At 55.7% G+C, this 17,067-nt stretch overlaps 2 protein-coding genes across 3 annotated transcripts in view; both read right to left on the bottom strand.

The window, feature by feature from the left end:
• Positions 1-1,849: 1,849 nt before the first annotated feature.
• DPM2 (dolichyl-phosphate mannosyltransferase subunit 2, regulatory) lies at positions 1,850-4,924 on the bottom strand. Its single transcript, XM_061154562.1, has 4 exons — positions 4,801-4,924; positions 4,424-4,513; positions 3,557-3,659; positions 1,850-2,541 (listed from the first exon to the last, which is right to left on the bottom strand). Exons 1-4 carry the CDS (start codon positions 4,801-4,803, stop codon positions 2,483-2,485), a joined length of 255 nt encoding a protein of 84 aa, XP_061010545.1. The 5' UTR covers positions 4,804-4,924; the 3' UTR covers positions 1,850-2,482.
• A 1,550-nt stretch (positions 4,925-6,474) lies between these two features.
• EEIG1 (estrogen-induced osteoclastogenesis regulator 1) overlaps positions 6,475-17,067 on the bottom strand; it is a 36,536-nt gene continuing 25,943 nt past the window's right edge. The window contains exons 5-11 of one of the 2 annotated variants that reach the window (XM_061154560.1): positions 15,713-15,759; positions 15,391-15,545; positions 13,227-13,331; positions 12,945-13,143; positions 12,375-12,496; positions 12,183-12,252; positions 6,475-10,853 (exon numbers count right to left, since the gene is read on the bottom strand). In XM_061154560.1, the coding sequence (XP_061010543.1) occupies positions 10,808-10,853; positions 12,183-12,252; positions 12,375-12,496; positions 12,945-13,143; positions 13,227-13,331; positions 15,391-15,545; positions 15,713-15,759 (744 nt within the window). In that variant the 3' untranslated portion in view covers positions 6,475-10,807. The remainder of the gene's footprint in view (positions 10,854-12,182; positions 12,253-12,374; positions 12,497-12,944; positions 13,144-13,226; positions 13,332-15,390; positions 15,546-15,712; positions 15,760-17,067) is intronic. The other variant, XM_061154561.1, reaches the window with a different exon arrangement.

Raw genomic sequence — 17,067 nt, 5'->3', positions numbered from 1 at the left:
CACTGAAACAAAGCCCAAACCTCCCAGGACGGCCCCAGACCCACTCTTCAGATTCCTCTCAACTCACTCTCCCTGCACCCAATACACGGCCACAGGGGCTCTGGGCCCTCTTTCAAACCTCCAGGCTTTTGGAGGTGCTGTTCCTTCTGGCTGAAGTACCCACCCCCCTCACCACCACCACACACACACCCGATTTGCTTTATTCCTTATCACCTTGCCCTACTCTGGCCTCAGTCATGATCACATCCCTTTTATTTTCTTCATCGTGCTTAACACTGTCAGAGACTGTCTTGTTCATTTATTTATTACATCCCCCTTGCCCCTACCCAGAGTGCAAGGAGGGCAGGCTCCTTTCCTGGCAGTAACCTGGCACAAACTGGTGTTTTGAGAAACTGGTATATGCTGAACCAGTGCAAGTAGATGTACACAGAGGGGGCCATTGTGGGAGAGTGGGGAGAGAAGTGAGGACAACTTTGGTGATTTAGGGCAGAGGATGGTAGCTTTGCATCAGAAAGGTGACTGGGGCGGGGGAAGAAATGGCAAGAATTGATAGGATTTGGGTCTGGTGGATGTGGGGTGGAAGAGCAAAGCCAAGGTCAGTGATATCTGATGGGGATGTCAGGTGGGCATCTGGCACACATGCAACACCTTTGGGCTCAGGAGAAAGCTGGGCTGGAAGCAAGCCTGGGTGAGGATAAGGTCGCCCCTAAGACTGTGGGGTGAAGAGGCCTGTGACTGAATCCTGAGAAACCTACACTCTCATTGCAGGAAAGAGGAGCATGAATATAAGAGAGAGAAGTAGGAGAATGGGTCATCCGGCAACTGAGAATGCACCCAGGGGTGGGGTGGCGGGGGGGATGTCACTGGCCAAATGTGGCAGGAGGTCAAGGAACATGCCTCTGATGTAAAGACTGGACATCACTGGTGGTCTGAGCGCAGCCCTCCGGGAAGGCTGCCAAGCACAGCGGGAGGAGAGGAAACAGGGGGCAGGGGTGGATACCCTTTGGGGAAGTTTAGTTGTGAAGAGGAGATGGGGAGAGACCTGGAGGGAGTTAACGGGTTGATGAAGGGTCCCTTATATGGAGCCTATAACACGTTCATTTAACACTGGAGGACCACGTTGCGAGGCAGAGGCTGTTCCCCTGAGAGGGATCATCAGAAAGCAGGCCCTTGCCACAGTGGTAGGAAAGGACAGGACCGAGTCCAGGAGGGCAGCTCCACCTGGACTGGAGGATGGGGAGGAGAACAGGTAAGCATAGGGCAGGTGTGCCTGCAGCTGGGCTCTTTCCTGATGAGGGGGGCGGGACACCTCTGCTAACTGGAGGAAGAATGGGCGCCCAAGGAAGTGAGGGATAGAGGCTCACACTGTGAACAGGAGAGCTGGCTGCCCAGAGAGGCACAGTGGGATTGCCAGGGGCTCGAGCTGAAGCCTGGACCAGTCAACCGGAACACAATGGAAACAGCCCTCCTCTGGCTCACAGCGGCCCTCTGCTCAGAGTCACACTAAGTTGGGCTGCTGGGTACAAGACAGATGATGGGCTTGGGCTTTTAGGGGTCTGAGGGTCCTTAATATACCAGTGCCCACTGGCTGGGTTGGCACAGGGGAGGCGAGGTAGAGGCTGATGTGATGTCTGGCAGATGGCCATGCCTCCAGACTCCCTCGCTGCGAGCTGCACCAGGCCAGATCCACATCAGTCCTGGCCCCTGCTCTGTCCTCTGCCCAGCACGGGGATAATCCAGGAAGTACCCAAGGCACCCTCGTTGCACAAACCAGTGTCTCCTGACCTGAGACCAATGCACAGGCCAGCTCCCAGCCCCTGGGCTCCTTGGGTCAGGGATGGCACTGAGACAAAGAAAACAGTGTTTATTGTTCAGTTCTCCCATCAGGCCAGCACTGAGGCTGGGGGGCTGGGCCTCCAGGAGAAGCAGTCAATCTGGGGAGCCCCCTGTGGCCAAACTAATGTACCCCGGGGCCCCTTAGAGGTCAAGGCCTCCCTCTAGGCTCTCCAGGTCCAGAAATCTTTGTGGGGTCTGGGGCTATGTCAGACCTGGGAAGGCTGCCTTTGTGGAGGAGCAGGACATGTGGGGAGAGGTCACGTGATGCCCCAGAACCTGCCAAGTCCAACACCATCATATGACAAGAAGGAAACTGAGGCAAGTGTAGAACCCAGCGGGAAAAATGATAGTGGTCTGAAGGGGAGGTGTGTGTGTATGTGGAGGGGGACCAGCATCTTCCAGGCCCTGAGTCAGAAGAGGGGTGAGATGGAGACTTCCAGGTACTTCTCCCTGGCTTCTGGAAGGAGGAGCAAGGGCACTGGTCAGCCAGGGGTGAGTCCTGACGGCTTCTATCCCACAGGGGTGTCTGCAGGGCAATCAGGCTTGAGGGGGCCTCAGTGCCTGGATGGGTCCTGTGGGCACCCCCGTTGGGTCTGCCTGGAGAAGAAGCAGAGAAGGGGCCAGCAGCCTCATTCCTGCTGGGCCTTCACTGAACCTTTTTGGTATCCTTCTGGTTCTTCAGCATCACGTAGGTGATGAATATACCTGGAATACACAGACCAGAAAAGGCAGGTAAGATCCTGGCTCAGGACTGCTGGGAGGCCAGGAAGTGAAGTGAAAGTGAAAAGTTGCTCAGTTGTATCCGATTCTTTGTGACCCCATGGGCTACACAGTCCATGGAATTCTTCAGGCCAGAATACTGGAGTGGGTACCCATTCCCTCCTCCAGGGGATTTTCCCAACCCAGGGATTGAACCCAGGTCTCCCACATTGCAGGCAGATTCTTTACCAGCTGGGTCACAAGGGAAGCCCGGGGAGGCCAGAGCAGGACCCAAGCATGGCAGTGAGCCACACAAGAGGCCAAGAAGCTACCTAACTGCCCTCCAGGCCATGCCCTGGAGGCCATTTCCCTAATCATTCATCAAGCCACACTTCTGCGTGCACTCATTCAACAAACATCAGCTGAGTGACTACCACACACAATTTGCTGAGTTTAGTGTTTCTGATTCTACAGGGAATAAGATCCACCCAACTATCTATCTACTCACCCGACCACCTGTCCATCTACCAAACCACCCACCCACTCAGCATCCATCATCCACCTACCCCATCATCCAGAGAGCTAATTGTTGATTCATCCAAACCACTTTCTTGAGCACCAACTCAGTGCCACAGCTAGTGCTTGGGGTGAGGACATAGTAATGATAAAACCACAGTCCCTGCCCCTATAAGGCCCACACGCTAGACCCTGGGAGATAGAGAGATGCAGGAATCATGAATCAGGGTGACAAGGGGGTGAGAGGTGAGAGGTGTGAGCAGAGCAGTGGTGGTGGAGGGAGCAAGAAAGAGGGAGACATCCCATTAGATTCCAGTGAGCCTGAGGCATTGGGAAGACTGACTTACAGCCCTGAAGGATGAACAGGGAAACCCCAGGACATGAGTTGGGGGGTAAGGAGCCTCAAGCAGATGTACAGTGAGTGATGAAGTGTAGCAGCATGTTCAGTATTGGGAGGGGGTCATGGGGTCCCCAAGACACCCTGTCCAGGGTTGGGGGAACTTACCCACAAACAGGAGCAGCAGGAGGCCGGCAGCCAGTGGGATAGCAATGGCATAGGCTCGGGGCAGGAAATACTTGTGGATGACATGCTGACTGTCGATGAATGGCTGGCATCAAAGGCAGAGCTCTAGTGAGTGTTCCTTGCTCCGCTCAGCTCCCCAAGTCCAAATAGCCCACCTCCTCCATCTCAGGGGTTGACCCCATCAAAGCACTGCATTTGCTTTTCTCTAAGATGATAGCACTCTGGGTGCCTTGGTTTGTTCCCTTCCTTCAGTTATCTAATGGTTGTGTACTGGGCACTTGACTGGTGCTTGCCCAAAGTTGGGGCTAGAGACCTGGTAGGACTTGCCCTCACAACTTGGCAAGGACAAAGAGGACATGAGGAATCCACGAGTGATTCCCAACCAGGACTCCAAGGTTTTCTTTACTAACATTTTTCTCCAAAGGATACCGACTTCTGCAAGATTTTGCCCTTCAAACAAACACTGCACTTTTAAAGCAGTAACCAAAAAAGATTTCCCACGGAGAAAAAAAAATGCTAAACACTCTGACAAAATCCACTGGGATTGTCATGCCCAAGCGCCCGCAGGATAACCAGAAGGACTAGAACTCCCATCAAAAGCAAAGCAAATCAAGGACAGGACCTCGCAGTGGAGTGGTTAAGGATTCCACCCGGAGCCCTCCCCTAGAGCTTCTGCTTCCTCGCCTATAAAATAGGGGCACCTGTTACCATCTTCCTCACAGTGCTGTCCTGCAGCTTTCATGAGATATGCAGTGACAGCACCTAGCACAGTGCCCGCTAAAATGATGTGAGGAGTCGGCTTCAAGATCCAGGGATGGGAGGTGAGAGAGGGCGGGGAGGCACACATACCAAGAGAATTACCCAGGCGGTGTAATAAGTGAAGATGATCAGGCTAAGGGCGACGAGGCCGAGTCCCACCACCTGGTCTGTTCCCGTGGCCTGCAGAAAAGGGAAGATTCAACTGAGGAAGAGATCCTCCGTTTAGGAAGGAGTGGGGGTCGTTGCGGCCCGATCACGTCCATTTACTCAGCTGACACATGTGACGTGACTGACTAGATATCTTTTCTAGGTCGGAAGAGAAAGTACCGGGCCAAAGTCTATCACTCGTACGATGGGACGGCGGGAGAGCGATACCGGCTCCGAGTGCTCAAGCCCCAGCTCCCGAGCAGACCCAAGACCCCCACCTCCCAGACACCCCCATTGCCGACACTCGGCCTCAAGCTCACCATTTCCCCAGCGCTTCAGGCACCGGAGACGCAAGCCCCATCCGGTTCCGGATCCGGGCCCTTCTGGCCTTGAGCCGCGGGGCACTCCGGGAGTCGTAGTCCTCAGGATGGTCCGGGACCTCGTCGCCGGAGACGGGCGGGCACCGCCTCCTCTTTGCATGTCGGGAAATGTAGTTTCTCGAGGACATTCTGTGACGCGTTCCCGAATCTCTCCGCAGTGAGACCGAGGTGAGGAACCGAGATAGGCTTGGCACTTGTGGGCTCGGTCCTGTCAAACTCGCCCGAGGAAAAAAAAAAAAAGCCCATCTCTCAATATCTAAGAGTCCTAAAGCCAGAACAGGATGTGGGTGAATGGTCAGAAGTCCCGTGTTTCAGGTACGGAAAAGGAGGCTCAAGAGAGGGGCAAGAACTTTTCAGGAGATCACAGTCTGAGTCAGTGGTGTATAGCTGACTCCACCACCCGAGGGCGCTACTTCCTGGTCCCCAGGCCCGAACGTGTCTGTCGAGGGTAAGGTAAAGAAAAAGTTCAAGGACCCGCCTAGGGTGGGAGGAGAAGGAGGAACCGGGGTCCCTTCCTCTGTGCTTCACAGCCCCAAGTGCATCACCAGGAAGACGCTTGTCACTGCCTTTCTGTTTTTTAATTTTATTTATTTTTGGCCGCGCTGGGTCTTCGTCGCTGCGAGGGCTCTTCTCTAGTTGCCGTGCAGAGCCTTTTATTGCCGTGGCTTTTTCGCTGCAGAGCACGAGCTGTAGGGCATGCGGGCTTCAGTAGCTGCGGCTCACAGGCTCTGTGAGCATAGGCTGTACTTGAGACGCAGAGGGCTCCGCAGCATGTGGGGGCCTCCTGGATCAAGGATCCAACCTAGTCTCCTGCACTGGCAGGTGGATTCTTTACCAGTGAGCCACCAGGGAAGCCCCATCACTGCGTTTTAATTATCTGATTTACTTGTTGACCTGGCCCACTTGACTGTGAGCTCCCTGAGGAAAGGGTCTATATCCCCAGTGCCCAGAATGAGGCTTGGCACAACTGGGAGCTTTGAATCAGTCAACCAGCTTTAAGATTTTGGTGACTTCTGCAGTGCTATAGAGAATAGCATCTGGCAATGCCAGGCTCTCCCTGTGCTGTCTTCACTTGGAGGGGAGGGGGGCAGGGGCATGCAAAGATCGAGTCTGAACCAGGCGTGGCTTGCTCCTGCTGGCCGCATCTGTCTCTTTGGGTTGTCTGAGCCCATCGCAAAGCTGAGAGGAACATTTTCCCCCCATCATTTTATATTATTGATTTTTCACTTAGCATGGAAAAAAACAAGTGGAAGTTGTGCTTAGTCATGTCTGACTCTTTGCAAGCTCATGGACTGGTTCCAGATAGTGAAAGGAGTAGGTCAAGGCTGTATATTGTCACCCTGCTTATTTAACTTATATGCAGAGTACATCATGAGAAACGCTGGGCTGGATGAAGCACAAGCTGGAATCAAGATTGCTGGGAGAAATATCAATAACCTCAGATACACAGATGACACCCACCACCCTTATGGCAGAAAACAAAGAACTAAAGAGCCTCTTGGTGAAAGTGCAAGAAGAGAGTGAAAAAGTTGGCTTAAAGCTCAACATTCAGAAAACTAAGATTATGGCATCTGGTCCCATCACTTCATGGCAAATAGATGGGGAAACAGTGGAAACAGTGACAGACTTTATTTTTTTGGGCTCCAAAATCACTGCAGATGGTCAATGCAGCCATGAAATTAAAAGACGCTTACTCCTTGGAAGGAAATTATGACCAACCTAGACAGCATATTAAAAAGCAGAGACATTTTGCCAACAAAGGTCTGTCTAGTCAAAGCTATGGTTTTTCCATTAATCATGTATGGATGTGAGAGTTGGACTATAAAGAAAGCTGAGCACCGAAGAATTGATGCTTTTGAACTGTGGTGTTGGAGAAGACTCTTGAGAGTCCCTTGGACTGCAAGGAGATCCAATCAGTCCATCCTAAAGGAATTCAGTCCTGAATATTCAGTGGAAGGACTGATGCTGAAACTCCAATACATTGGCCACCTGATGTGAAGAGCTGACTCATTTGAGAAGACCCTGATGCTGGGAATGATTGAAGGCAGGAGGAGAGGGGATGACAGAGGATGAGACGGTTGGATGGCATCACCAACTCAATGGACATGAGTTTGAGTAAACTCCGGGAGTTGGCGATGGACAGGGAGGCCTGGCGTGCTGCAGTCCACGGGGTCGCAGAGTCGGACACAGCTGAGCAACTGAACTAAACTGAACTGGACTGTAGCTCACCAGGCTCCTCTGTCAATGGAATTCTCCAGGCAAGAATACTGGAGTGGCTAGCCATTCGCTTCTCCAGAGGATCTTCCTGACCCAGGGATTGAACAGATTCTTACTGTCTGAGCCACCACTGAGCATTACTGTGTTTCAAAGAAGCAAACTTTTTTGGACCTTACAGCCTATTCCTTCCCTCTCTGTCTCAGGAGAATTGGGGCTCAGCCAGGAGCCAACTCATCCCTCCCCAGGTGTGCACAGAACCGAGGAAGGGGCTGAGAATCAGTCTCCAGGGTTTTCTGGGTCATAAGCAGGCATCAGCGCTGAGAATGGGTGAAGATAATGCAGTGCTTGGGCTGGGACAAGGCCTGGTAGTCTGGTCCCTTCCAGCTTGTCCAGAGCCCTGAGGATTCCTGCCATTTCTGAGCTCATGAAAGGCCCAGGGTGACTTGCCTTTCCCAGAGCTTGGTGGCCATGCCAGCTCTTCAGGAACTTGAGGCAAGGGCAGGGAGTGAGGTGGTCCAAGCCTGGAGACAATGCTGGCCTGTGGCTTTAGGGAGGCTGGGAAAACTCTTAGCGTCTCTCGGGTGGGTCAAGAGCCCTCCTGTATACCCACCTCCTAATTTGATCCACAACCCCATTTGCAGCTGCGAAAGCTGAGGCACAAGCAGTCATTGGTCCTCAGGCGTGCTTGTTAGAGGCCACCTGACCCTGGGGAGGTTTGAACTTGGGCTCTGAGGTCAGAGCTGCCACCTTGTAAGTGTGAGGTTGGCAAGAAACTGCCCTTCCTGGGCCTAAGTTTCCTCCCAACGAATGTGTAGTAGTAACAGTGATAATAATTGTAATGATTGCAGCCAGGACAACCAAGAACCCCAGCCACCGACGTCTCTCCCACCCCCAGAGTGTCATCTCCTACGTCTGGCTCCCTTCTGATGCCATCTGTGACCCGGGATTCAACTCAGTAAAACAAGCAAGAACCAACATGCCATAACAAAATCTGCAACATTTAATCCCCGCCCCCCCCCCCAAACCAAGACACTGACACTAGGCTGATTTCCCCTTACAAGGTTATTTTCTACAACAGAAGCTGGGACAAACACAGCCCACTGAATCAGGGGGTGGTGATGGTAACATTCTGTTAGAAAGGAGGGGTGTTTAAAAAAAAACAAAAAGCCTCCCCTCCCCGCATCTCCCTGCTCATCTCCCGAAAGAGAGGAGACCATGGGCATTCTCCATCTTGGCGGATCATGCCATGTGGTCGGTTTGTGGGGTGACCAGAAAAAAAAAAACAAAAAACAAGAAACAACCTAAAAATATTGTAGACCTTTCTTTTCTTTAAATCTCCTAGTAAAAACGTTAAACTGTCTTTCAAGAAGATTCCAAACTGGCATTGCATAGACCAATTCCTTTCCAAAAATATCTCTAATATATTCTATCTCTTTCTAAATATAGGATTTTTAGTCCAGAGCTGTGGGCACCTAATGGGAATTCACTGAGCTTGAGGGGACCAGAAGGTCGAAGAAAGGGCTCCCACGTGGGGATGAGGCTGGGGCTCCGGGGCTCCAGGCCTCCGGCTCCAGCCAGCATCGATTTGGTTGTGGCTGAATTCTGTCAGTCCAGTTACCCTGGCCCAGGGCCTGGCATGGGAGGGTGTGGCAGGCTCTGTCTCCTTCTGGGGTGACTGTCAAATTCAGAGCTCGCCTAGGGTGGGGCTGGGGTTCCTGGTATGGGAAATTCTCCCCAACAGCACCAAAACCAGCTATCTTATGCCTGAAGCCCCCAGAATGTTGACTCAGACCCTAAAGACACCCTGAATACATCGCCTCACTGGGCTGAGGTCGTGCAGATACAGAAGGGAAGGACAGCGTTCCCCCATCTTCTGGGGGTCACTTCAACTGCAGACAGTGCAGCCAGCTCCCTTTTAAAGTGCCAGGTGTCTGTGGAGCAGGAAGGGACCTGCAGAGCTGACCAGAGCCTTCCCCAGCCAGAGCAAACGCTCCATCCTGCCTCGGCAGGCACCTTCTCAACATTCATTTTCTAAAAGGGTTAGGGCGTTAAAAACAACAGAAATCCTAGAAATGCTCTGGTCCCAATGCCAGGAGGTTCCAAGACCAAGTCCAATTCTTGCCAGTGGGGCAGATGGCAAGGACCCCTCCCAGCCTGGGAAGGGCACCCCCCCACCCCCACCCCAGATCCCCAGCCCTGCTGGGACCCAGCCAGCGGGTAGGGGGAGAACAGAAGCACCTCCCCTCGCCTGGGGGAGGAGGAAATACCAAACTGTGAACTCTTAAAAAAAGAAAATGAAAGGAAGGAAAGAAAAAGAAAAGAAAAAAAAAAACAATCAGGAAAGAAAAGGAAAAAGGTATGGGGCTATGCAAACACCAGCCTGCTGGGTTTATACAAAATGAGTGAAATTTAGAGTGTCGGGGGAGTCTGTCCAGGGACTGGCGGGCAGCCAGAACCCACCTTCAAGCAAGTAACGAGGACAAGGCCAGGGGAAAGTGCTGAGAGCAGAGGGTATAGCGAGGGGTAGGGGCGGGGGCAGGGCCAGACTGCTCCCCGCTGGGAAAACCCCCTTAATGGACCCCCCCCACCCCGCCCTCTCCTTTGCCCAGAGAGGGCATGTTTTCAGAGGTTGGCTGAGGCTTTTCTGGCCAGGAAGCCAGCTCCGGGCCAGTCCAGCTACAGCCCATCTGCTTCTCCGCGTCGGCCCCGGCCTGGGCCAGCTGAGCCTGAGGGGAGAGAAAGGGTGCTTGGCTTGGCAAACCCAGCCCAGCCGGGCTGCTGACCTCCAGGGCCTTGGGAGGCACCTTTCCTGGCTTCATTAACAGAAGCTAGCTGCCCAGGACCCAGCCCTAGGCAGAGGGGAACCACTGCTCAGGCTCAGACCTTTCTCAGCAGAGGGCTCAGGCCTGAGCTGGAGCCAACCGGAGAGGGCAGGGAGGGGCAGGGGCAGTGCCACGTTCCAGCCGGGCTGCGAGGGCTGGGCTGCTGACCGCACAGCAGGCAGTGCCCAGGGATCCTTGGGAAGGGCTCAGTGGATGGGCAGGCGAGGGCCAGGGCGCTGTGCTGGAGACAAGCGTGTGCAAAGTGCAGGCTGCCGGGCAGCAGGAGAACATTCGCTGCAGGGGAGGTGGGGTCTCAATCCGGAGCACAGGTGAGGTTTGAGGTCTTGGTTTCCCGGAGGAGGCCGCCAGCAGGTCCCCCGGGACGCAGGAGAGGGACGGCTGAAGCACTAAGCAGTCAGAGGGCCACGGTGGCAGGATTCCGGGGGGTGGACTGCCCCTCCAAGGACAAGGGGGCAATGGAGTGAGGCCCTGCCAGGGCTGAGCCAGCGCTCCTGGAGTGAACAGGGACACAGGACAGAAGGCCCGCGGCCACCAGCCTCCCTGCATGTGCAGGAACTGCTGAATGTCCTCACCGAGGGCCCAAGTGGGTCTCAGAGGGGCGGTGCCCGCCATGGGTCTCTGCCCACCTGCTTCATGGGCCCATGTGTCCTGCCCTCTAGTGGTTCAGAGGAGAATATTCACAGTGGTGCCCGGGGCCCTGGCGGGCCATGAGCATCCCAGCATAGATGGGAGGTCAGTGGAATGATGCTTTGGGGCTGGAGTGCATGGAGGAGGCACAGATGAGAGGCAGCATGGATGGTGATCCGAAGGCGAAGGTCCCCTGTGGAATGATGCGGGTCTGGACGCCCGTAAAGGCAGGGCCCTTCTCCAGCTGGGGCACCTGCTCCTCAATGGCTTTCAATCACGACTGGCTCATAGACCCCAGAGGAGACCCTGTGGGGAGAAAGAGGTCAGCTTGTCCTCCCTGATGGTCCTCTGGGCCAGCCCTGGGAGGTACTTCACAAGCACTGTTAACTGGCCCCATTTTGCAGAGAGAGAAACTGAGTCTCAGATAATTTGAGTCACCTGCCCAAGGTAACACAGATGTTAAGTACCTGAGCCTGTGGAATCACAGAGCTTGCACATACCATGTCCAAGCCCCCCTGGGTTCCAGCAGCTCACATGCTGGGGTGTGCTGTGCCCATCCTCACAGCAATTCAGGCAGAGAGGATCTGCAGCAAGCCCACTTGACAGATAAAGAAACTGAGGTTCAGAGGGATTATGGGGCTTGCTGAAAGTGCAGTAGAAGGTTGGGAAGCTTGATCAGCTTTTCCCACCGAGGCCAGGCCCACTGGCAGGGTTGTGGTCATTTGGGGTGCAGTATGCAGCTCAGTTTCCTCATCCTCAGAGGGGGCTGGAGAGGGATGTCACAAAGCCCCAAGAAGTGCCCTCTTTCTGCCCACCCCACTAGGGGCAGCCTAGGCCACGCAAAGATGGCAGTTGCAATTTTGAGCCTCAGTCAGCAGGCGTCAGCCAAGCAACACCAGAAGGCAGGGCTGAGGCCCCAGTGTAGCCCAGCCAAGCCTCCTACTGCTCTGGCCCTAGATGTTAAATGGGCACTTTCCCATCTGGCCCACAAGAACCAGGAGTAAAGGCTTCAGCACAGCCCTGCAGGTGGTAAGTTCCTCCACTCATTCATTCAATGAGCCAGGCACAGACCAGCATACTGTAAATGAATGATTTCGAGGATGCTCTATATACTGGCAGAGTTCAAGCCACAAGTTTGGCCCTCACATCTGCTTGCCTCTGAACATCATGAAGCAGAAATCTATGTTGCTCACTGCCATACTCCCAGCACCTAGCTCAGAACTGTGGATCGGAGCTGGTGCGCAGAAACTATTTGTTTAACAGATACATGAGTCGTCATCATTTTTTAGGAGCTCCCAGGCCCAAGAGGAAGGAAAAGAAAAGTGGGATCTTAAATAAAGATACATGAAGCCCCTGCTGTGTGGCAAGCCCTGTGCCAGGCATTTTCCAAGGTTCCTCAGAACCCTCTCAAACCAACCCTGGGGCATTTGTCCCAGGTTTCTGGGTGAGATGGTGTGATCCACATCATTTGACAGATGGAGAAACTGAGGCTCAGACAGATATGACTGGCCCAAAGTCACACGAACAAGAGCTGGCATTCAAAGCTAGGTCAGTGGGATGCAGAAGCCATATGCTCTCACCACGGGGACCCATAGCCACACTTGTCACCCACCCAGAACCGTCCCCCCGACCTACCTGTTGGCCAGCTGGATACCACTCAGGGTGGTGGTGCCATCGCGGCTCACGAACAGCCGGAGGTTGCTGTCTGTGGGAACACCGGGGAAGATGGAAGCTGAATGGGGCAGCGAAGCCAGGGAGCCCCCAGGCACTGTCCCCCTGTCACTGTTGGCTGCTCACCCCTGCACCCCACCTGCACTGGCAGCTCACCCTCAGTATTGCTCCCTTCCGTGAAGTCCTGGCTCTGCATGATCTTCTCTACGATGTCATCAGCGTCAATGCGCGTGTCATCCACCCAGGTTGGGTGGCTCTCCACCGAGTCCTTCTTCCTCCTGGGGTGGGGCGGGAGTCAGGAAAGTCACACGACCATAGGACCCAGTCCCCCTCCACTGCACTCAGGACCCTCCGAGTGCACTTGGAAGCCGGTCCAGACATGTTCATTGAACCGTCACATCAACTCTACCGTGCGGATGCTGCTGTGACCTGGTTTTAGAGAGGAGGCCGCAGAGGCCCTGGGAGGTTAAGTGCCAGCCTCTGAGAGGCCGCAGAGCGCGGAAGCAGGCGGGCCCCAGGGTACGCTAGACCACCCGCACCATCCGCCCACTGAGCATGCGCGCCAGCCCTGGTGCGGCCAGCACGGAGCCTCAGCTGGTTCGACGGCCACGCACCCAAGGCCACCCAGCCAGCGGGGGCCAGCTGCCCCGGTGTTACAGGGGGAGGAGGGGTTCCGGGAGCCACCAGAGGGCGCTGCTCTCCAGCAGCACTTGCGGTGAGACCTACCGGAACGAGCGCTCCGACAGATGCGGGGGCCGGGGCGGCCGCGGCGGCTTCTCGGGGGGCCGGTGCTCGCGCTCGCTGCCTTCGGGCCCCTCCACGGCCATGCTGAGGCCGCCCGAGGCGCTGCTGCTGGTGGACGTGTTCCGGCGGTGCGTCAGATCCGAGAGGCTCGAGGAGCGCGAGTGCTCTGTGCTGTAGCCTGCTGGGCGGTGGGGTGCAGGTCATGACGCGGGGGTCGGGGAGGCTGGGAGGCCAAGGGCATGGGGAGGGCGGGCGGGCACTCACCCGAGATCTTGGACTGCTGGCTGGCGTAACTGGAGTTGCGGGAGTGGCCGGAATGGAATACCTCCTCGGGGCTGGACAGGTTCTGGTCTGGCTCCTCCGGAACCCCTGGAGGCCGGGAGGGGCAGGGATGACCAGTATGCTCGCTTCTCACTAGTCCTCTCACTGAATGTGGCGGGGTGGGGGGGGGGGGGGGCACACTATGTATTTCCACTTAAGAGATGGAAAAACCGAGGTTCAGGGGGGGGCAGCAACCTGTCCTGAGCTACAGGTCAGCACTCTAACCCAGGGTCATTCCTTCATTCCACAAATATGGGGGGGGGGGGGGGGCGCTCTACTGGGTGCTGGGGGACAGGAGACAGGGTGTCACAGGCACCCAGTAGTGGGAAGGAAGAATGTAGGACAAAAATGACCCATAATTAACCATAACTGGCCAATGGCCCACAGCAGGGAGCATATGAGGGGAGGGCGGGTCTGAAATCCAGTCTGAAATCAGGGAAGGCTTCTCTGAGGAGGTGGCCTTAATGAAAGACCTTCAGGATATCTGGCAGGGAGCAGGCTAGGTAAGGCATCAGAGAAAAGGCCTTTCAGACCCAGGGAACAGCATAAGCAAAGGCCCTGAGGCTTCAGTGAGCTGGGGTCTGTGTAGCTGGAGTGGAGTAAATAAGGGTGGGGAACACACTTTGAGGCACTGGCAGCAAGAGATACAGGGAACCAAGCAGGGTCTGCCCAGGGCTCAGAGAGCACCCACCCACCCACCGGTCCTTCTGGTCTACCCAGGAAGCAAAGACTCTTCCATACTCTTCAGACATGAGCACACCCAGGTCATAGCCTGGACCGTAGGCCTGTCTGTGTCCCCACCCAAAGCCACAAGGCTTTTCAAGTCCCGGCAGGTTCTCTGCCTCTGAGGGGCTGCAGGGAGAGAGAGGCTTGTGGGGCTCAAATTCCCACCCAACGTGGGAGAAGCATCTCTTTTCTTACACAAAAAGCACCACATGTGCTGGGGTGCCCTGGTCCCCAGATTGCTCCTCTGGGGACCCCCACCCTGAAGCTGGAGAGAGCAGTGTAACTGGGAAGCCCCCATTCCTGCATGCAGCCCCCAAGCTGAGGCAGGGAGAAGCCCAGCTTTCTGCTCTGGGCCCCACCTGGCTGGTGTGCAGGAAAAATGGGAGGGCAGGAAAGCTGGCCCTCGGGGTCAGAGGGTCCCTCTCAGTTCCCAGCCCTGGGGGCAGACTCAACCCAGCAAACAGGATCTGAGGCCTCGTGCCCTCACTGTTCTTGTGGCACAGGTTAGGGCCACCATGTGCCACCCTGCTTACCGATCAGCTTGGGGGTTGTCCACCTCCCAGCTCTGAGCTCACCCCCAGGGACGGGGTGCAGGGACCAAGGTTCATGCTTTGTTGGGGGAGGGCCTACTCCACCCCTTATAGCACTGGGCTCCTTTCCTGATAGTACCTCTCCCTCTTAACTGCCACACCCACTCCTCTGGGGAGTCAGGCTCATTTGCATTTTTTGTAATATTAGTAATAATGATAATTCAATGGAAACATGCTGGGAAATAGAGAGAACGACCCAGGTGCCAGGAAAGGCACATGCATTTACTCAGTTCCTTCCCAGAGCAACCCAGATGTGGTTACTACTACTGATCCCACTTTGCAGAGGATGATGCTGAGACCTGAGAGGTAAAACGGCCGGTCAGGGTCACAAAGCAAGGAGCAGAACAAGAGTTCCTAGCATGTCCCTCTGCCAGAACATGGCACAATACACCCCAGATTCAGCTCAAATGACATCCCTTCAGGGAGCTTTCCCTCGTTGTCCCCAGGCGGATACCTTCTATATCTCTCTTCCAGTTCTCGTCACAGTTCTAGGCGGACAAGCATTTGATATATTTATTGTTCATTGACCCCTGTCTCTCCTGCTCAACAGGGAGAGCCACGAGGCCAGCGACCTGATCCATCTCGGTCCAAGGCGCTGCTGTGATTCTGGGGCCAGGCAGAGCCCGGATCATGGGAGGGGCGCAGATGCCCACCCAACGGACCAAGGGTGGGTGAACACCACCCCACTGGCTTTCTCTGCTCAGCAAGTGTTCCCCCTTGGGACCTAGGGACTGAGGGAGGTGAAAGCCTTAGTCCCAGGAGGAGTGCGGAGGGCAGGTGGGGAACGGTACCTGAGCTGAGGATGGTGGGCCGGGCCTTGGGGGGCCGGGACCCGGTCAGGGAGTTGCTGCTGCTGCCGCCACGGCTGGTCCCGCCACCCTTACACGTCAGCTGCAGGGAGGAATCCTGGCCTGGAATGGAGATGGACTTGGCAGTGGACGGCGGCCTAGGGAAAACGGAGAGGGGTGTGACTGGGGTGCCCTAGCTTGGGGTCAGGAGAAGACAGGGGACCCCAGGAGCCTGGAGGAGGGAAGAGTCCCTGCCCCCCCCCCCCCCCGCCACAATGTCCAGGACAGAGCCCCCACCCCTCAGCTGGCCTGCACCAGCACTCACGTCTTGAAGCAGGGGTCTCCTGAGAGCAGGAACATTCCAATAGTGACCTGTGCAAAAGCCGGGGAAATCAGCCACGCCCCGTCCAACCCCACCAGCTCCCCCACAGGTGCCTGGCCCCCCCTGATCTGGCTTCAGATGAGCTTGGACTCTGATCCCATCTCTGTCCCTTGCTGGCCCTGGTGACACCATCAAACTTCACTGAAGTTTCCTTGTGCAGAGGACAAAACTGATCCTAACGCCTGCCTCATGGGATGGCAGAGAGGATGCCTGGGGCACCTGGCATGGAGTGAGTGAGGAGTGAAAGTCGGCTACTGTCATTTCAGAATGACGACTAGACTGTGGGACCCTCAAGGGTGGGGCCGCAGACACTCTCCATCCTCACGGCCCCCAGAACGGGCGAGGCAGGTGGGAGGGCAGCTCTTGATGCCTACCCGGTGGGGAGGGGAGGGGCCCACCCCGCCTGACACGGTGTGAGGGTTCAGAGTCCAAAACAGAGGGCACGGGTGTGTGAAAGTTTGTTGAATAAAGCAAAGCAAGAAGTCATTAGAAACGTTTAACATCCACTTGGGCAAAGAGTTCAGCAATGGTTCAAACAAGGCAAGATCTGGGTCCCCGAATTGGGGCTAGGATGAAGTGACAGGTGATGGGGTGAGAGGAGAATCCCAGGGATACCGCCCACAAAAACGGTGCCTGCTGGGGTGAGGCTGAGATTTTTAATGGGTTATTTCATTTGGCTGTGATAGCAACCTGCCACGTACGTGGTGGCCCCCGGCTGCAGACACAGGAACTGAGACTCAGACTCAGGGGAAATAAATGACTGTCTAAGGTCCTGCAGACAGGACGTGGGGGAGCTGGCCTTGGACCCGAGGCCCCCTTGATCTGGTCTGAGGATGCACTGAGGCCCTGGCTCTCCCAAGAGCTAGCCTGGACCTTTCCAGGGGCCTCTGCCTTCTTCTGCAAAAGGTCCAGGAGGCCCCAGCACCTCCTGCCCAGCTCTGCCGGACATAGCACGCTCCCGCTGGGTCAGCTCTCGGGGCTGTGGTTAGGACAAGACTGTTTTCTCAGCCAGGTGGAAGGGTGTGGCGTAGAGGAAGAGAGGTGCGCTGGCAGTGGACGCCCTGATATCTCTGTCCTCAGAGGTTCAGGAGGCAGCTGCCTGGGTCTGCCGGGTCCTGGGACAGCAGGTCTGTCCACACCCCGGTGCTAGAGCTCAGGTGGCCTCGCGTCATGTGGGCCAGTGGTTAGGAGCTGGGCTGCAGGGTCAGGTGCCAGCTTTGCTGTGCCTTCGGGTGGATGATCAAACCTCTGTGCCTGAGCCCCTCCTGTGCAAAACTGGGGCCAGGAAGAGACACCAC

The sequence above is a fragment of the Dama dama genome, chromosome 11, assembly GCF_033118175.1.
Source record: "Dama dama isolate Ldn47 chromosome 11, ASM3311817v1, whole genome shotgun sequence".
NCBI classification, from domain to species: domain Eukaryota; kingdom Metazoa; phylum Chordata; class Mammalia; order Artiodactyla; family Cervidae; genus Dama; species Dama dama.
The sequence above is the reverse complement of the archived record's forward strand: the minus strand, read 5'-3'. Positions and strand labels throughout refer to the sequence as shown.

What these genes read in the sequence shown, in the direction of transcription:
- DPM2 (XM_061154562.1), bottom strand. An exon ending in CCGCCTGGGTAATTCTCTTG is followed by an intron (nt 3,660 to 4,423) that starts GTATGTGTGCCT and finishes CTTTGATGCCAG; the next exon opens with CCATTCATCGACAGTCAGCA. An exon ending in CCTGCTGCTCCTGTTTGTGG is followed by an intron (nt 2,542 to 3,556) that starts GTAAGTTCCCCC and finishes TGTGTATTCCAG; the next exon opens with GTATATTCATCACCTACGTG.